Source organism: Coenobita brevimanus, chromosome 38 (assembly GCF_032717465.1).
Source record: "Coenobita brevimanus isolate Jiangsu-jjx chromosome 38, ASM3271746v2, whole genome shotgun sequence".
NCBI lineage: Eukaryota > Metazoa > Arthropoda > Malacostraca > Decapoda > Coenobitidae > Coenobita > Coenobita brevimanus.
In genome coordinates this window covers 29477357-29481701 of record NC_136991.1, presented here as the reverse complement: position 1 = coordinate 29481701, position 4345 = coordinate 29477357, and the positions used below count along the sequence as shown (strand labels likewise).

Here is a 4345-nt window from a genome sequence, read left to right as displayed (position 1 = left end):
ATGGGTGAAAGTGAATGTGTAAATGAATATGAAGTTCATTTTTTTCTTGTACATCTACTGTAAGTAGGAGAAAATGAGTATGTACAAGAAGGTGAGAAAAAGTAAGCAGCTAAGGATGGGTGAATCTACATTATAATGATCCGCTTTCTGTATGTTTGTTGGTTTGTTGGTTTGTCCGTTTATGACCGTAACACAGCAAAAACGGCGCGTTGTAACGCAATTTTTATTAGCTCAAGGTACCGTTAGTATGTTCTTGAAGATTAAAACAATTTCCAGTCTAATCGGGCCACCGGTTCCCGAGATATAACTCATATCTGGCCTTTTACTCGGCGGCCTTTAGGCGGATCACTTACTTTGTGGTATTGAAGTTACCGTAATACAGTCGAAAGTACAGAACGTAGTGCAATTTTTGTTATAGGAAGGTACTGTTAAAATGCTCAAAGATGAAGAATGTAAACAATTTCCAGTCCAGTCGGGCCACCGCTTTCCGCGTTATGACCCATTTCTGGCCTTTTGACATCGAGCGGAAAGGCCGCCGAAGGCGGTCTTTAAGCGAGTAATAATAATAATAATAATAATAATACCTTGCGAACGTACATACATGAGAGGCATATGAGCTGCATGAAGGTAAATGAAAATGAGAGGTGATAATGCAGTGAGTGAGGATGGATGAAAATGAGTGAAAAAGCATTGAACCTGTATGAAGATGAGAAAAATGACTGGGTAGTAGTGAATATGAACGAAATTATTGGAAGTGAGCATACATAAGGAGAGATATAATGTGAATGAAAATGAGTATGTGAATGTAAAAGAAATGATTGAATATAAAGGTAATGAAAGGAGTAAGAATGGTAGAAAAAATGATTGCATAAGGACTGATGAAGGGTGAGTGAAAATGCCTGAGCGTACGGTACATGAAAGTGAAGGGGAACTGTGTTCGTACAAACGGAAATGGAAGAAAGTGAAGATGAATGTTTCCGTGAAAATGAAAGAGCGAATGAGAACAAATGAAATATATGTGAAAGCGATCGTTGGCTACTTGAGAATGAGGAGGGAAGGTGAGTCGTTACTGATGAAAGTGAACGAAGATGAGTGAATATGAAGATGAGTCAAAGTGTGAGAATCAGTGAATGGGGAGAGAGAAGGAGTGAGGGTATAATTATGAAACAATGGGTAAGTGAATGGACGCGGTTTGAGATGAGTCAGATGTATATGAAACTGAGTGAATATGAAGATGAGTCAAAGTATACGAGGACTGATGAATGACTCTTATGAATAAGGGCATATGAAGAGACGAGAAAATGAGTGGCCGTACATGAAAGTGAGCAAAAATGAGGCGGTGCAGATGAAAGTGAATGAAAATGAGTGACGTACTATGAAAGTGAGGAGGAGGAAAACGATATGGCGCAGATGAAGATGAGGGCAAATGAGTCGGTACAGATGAAGGTGAGGGAAAATGAGTTCGTCAGTACAGTGAAGGTGAATGAAAATGGAGTGAGGTATGGAGAAGATTTAGTTGGTAGAGATGAAGATGAAGGAAAAAATGAATGAGCAGTTGTTGTAGAAAGTGATTGAGCATACATGAAAGTGAATCACAAATGAGTCGGTATACAAGAGTTGAACGTGAAAAATGGAGATAGTGAGTTATGATGTGTGGGAACATGAGTGAGCATTCTTTATGATCAAAGAACGATGAGTCGATCGGGGAATGTGAATGGATAATATTATGAATGAGAGAGCTGGCATGAAGATGAGGGGGGAATTAATAGTTACAGCTGAAGATGAGGGGAAATGAGATGGAGTATGATGGAGATTGAGTCGTTGTAAATGAAAGTGAGCGAGAAAGCACTGATGGAGGTACGATGAAGGTGAGTGAAAGTGAGTTATTATTAAGACAACTGCGTGTGGTGGGCTAGGGGAGTCGAGGCAGGGTCACTACTAGAGCAAGCCAGCCAGCCACCACCAGCACGTCCACGCCACCACCGCGACTATACCCACTCCATCACCACCTCCATCACTTTCCCGGCCCCCGCTATCTGTAAGGGAGAGAAGAGGAATATGAGTATAAATTTATCTTACGTGACTACAGCCGCGACACCACCACCTCCAGTCTTCTCCCAGCCCCTGCTGTCAGTGAAAAGAGGGAAGAGAGGAGTACTTGGGGGAATATATTGATTTTCCTTTCCCTAGAATGAAACCACTACACTGCTATAGCCATTCCACCACCACCTCCATCATTCAGCCGCTGTTATCTGTAGAGTAGAGGAGGGAAAAGCACTGCAATGAATATACTGATCCTGCTTCCACGAAAGTCAAACCACCACTCCATATAGCCATTCCACCACCACCTCCGTAACTCTACCACCATTCGATATAGCTATTCCACCACCACCTCCCTAACTCTACCACCATTCGATATAGCCATTCCACCACCACCTCCGTAACTCCATAACTCTGTCAACGTCCTCTGTCGGCTAGGGAGAGAACAGATACTTTGTGTTAAATACAGTTTACCCCATCAGTACCAGAAGGGCGTCAGTTTCGTATTTTACACTAATTTACGTGAGTGCGAGGACGTCATTTACTTTTAACAGCACTTAAACCTTTTAGCAGTTTCCTTATCACAGTGCTGAACGCATTTACTCAGAGCCACATGAATACGAAGACGTGTTTTAGTACGGACGTCTCTTTATATTGTACTCAATTCTTTAAGGAACCCTTCAATAAGAGGACGTCTTTCTTTTAGTTTACGTGCAAAATAAAGGTGCTGCCTGAGGGTTTTATTCGCACAGGCGAGACCCTTCGTAATGAAGGGGTTAATACCATCCATACTAGCATAATGAATTCGATATTAGAAGTCAGGGTGGGGATGGAAGGATGAAAATGAGTGAAAATGAGATGCTCGAAATCAAAGTGAAAGCCTATATATTTCAATTGCTTTCGCTGGCACAGTCATTAAATTGTAAATTTCCTTCAACAGGACAGTATCATCACCACTATCGTCGTCGTCGTTGTCGTCGTCATCTTCATTTATATTCATTCTCACCATCATCGTCATCACTGTCATTATTATTTTCTCGACCAGTTTCGCCTATAGCTTCTTCAGGGGTGCTGAAAAACTCACGGACTGGCTGAGCTTATATGCAGGTGATGGGGACTCGCCCTCTGCCGGCTGTCAGACTATGCCCTGAAGAAGCCACAGGCGAAACTAGTCGGGAATAAAACTCACCTCTGTTTCAGCCGTGTTTCTTTCCACCTCCTTCCCACACTTGTCATAGTGTCTCTACATTATGACTTTCATCAGCGTCTTCGTCGTCCTAATTCAGTTTCCTGTTCCTCCAATATATTACCAATATGCCGGGAATCGAACCCGGGACTCTCAGGTGAGAGCCAGACAACATACCACTACACCACGACCAGGTCAAAGTTATCTCACTTTGTCACAATCTTGTAACCAATGTCCCTCCACCCCCACTGTGGGCATGAAGAGGATGAGATAACCCCCTGGCACTTGGGCAAGTAATATATTGGATGATTTTTCCTGTGTACAAAACGGGTTTCTCTCTTCAGTTTCCTGTTATTTCAGAGAGGCTGGTATGATTTTGAATCTGGCAGAGAAAAAACGAAAAACATGGGCTGTCACCAGATTGCCCCACCCAGTGAGATATGCAACACATCTATTCATTCATTCATGCATGTTTCAATGCATTCATTTATTCATACATTCCATACATTCATATAGCCATTCATTCGTTTATTTATTATTACTTTTCATTCAAGGCTTCGAAATGTTCTCAAGTAGATAATCAGAAAAAAAGGACCAATATATATATATATATATATATATATATATATATATATATATATATATATATATATATATATATATATGTATGTATATATATATATATATATATATATATATATATATATATATATATATATATATATATATATCTATATATCTATATAGAAACTGTGGAGAAACACACATAACACGCATATGTGGAGCTCTTGATACTCAAGCCAGGAATCGAACGGGAACTCCTAGATAGGGGCCAGACGCTGTTGCTGTACCACGGCGTGATATAAGCTAAATCACCCGATTTCTGTGACGAACCAGCTAAATCCATTATGGGAGAATATTTTGCAACTCGAACTCAGATGATGATGGCGTATTTTAGAGTTATCTGGATTTTTTGCTTAGCGCCACGCAACTCGGCAAGCGACATACATTGCAGTTTTAATCTGTTCCAGGCAATACAAGCAAGTTCCTATATATACAGTATACTCACTCTCTCTCTCTCTCTCTCTCTCTCTCTCTCTCTCCCTTCTTTATATATAT

General features: G+C 40.7%; 1 protein-coding gene across 1 annotated transcript in view; it reads right to left on the bottom strand.

Annotated features, from left to right (window-relative positions):
* Window positions 1–1938: 1938 nt before the first annotated feature.
* Window positions 1939–4345, bottom strand: part of LOC145396560 (protein amalgam-like) — a 108627-nt gene continuing 106220 nt past the window's right edge. The window contains exon 9 of the mRNA XM_080269935.1: window positions 1939–2036. Coding sequence (XP_080126061.1) covers window positions 1939–2036 — 98 coding nt within the window. The remainder of the gene's footprint in view (window positions 2037–4345) is intronic.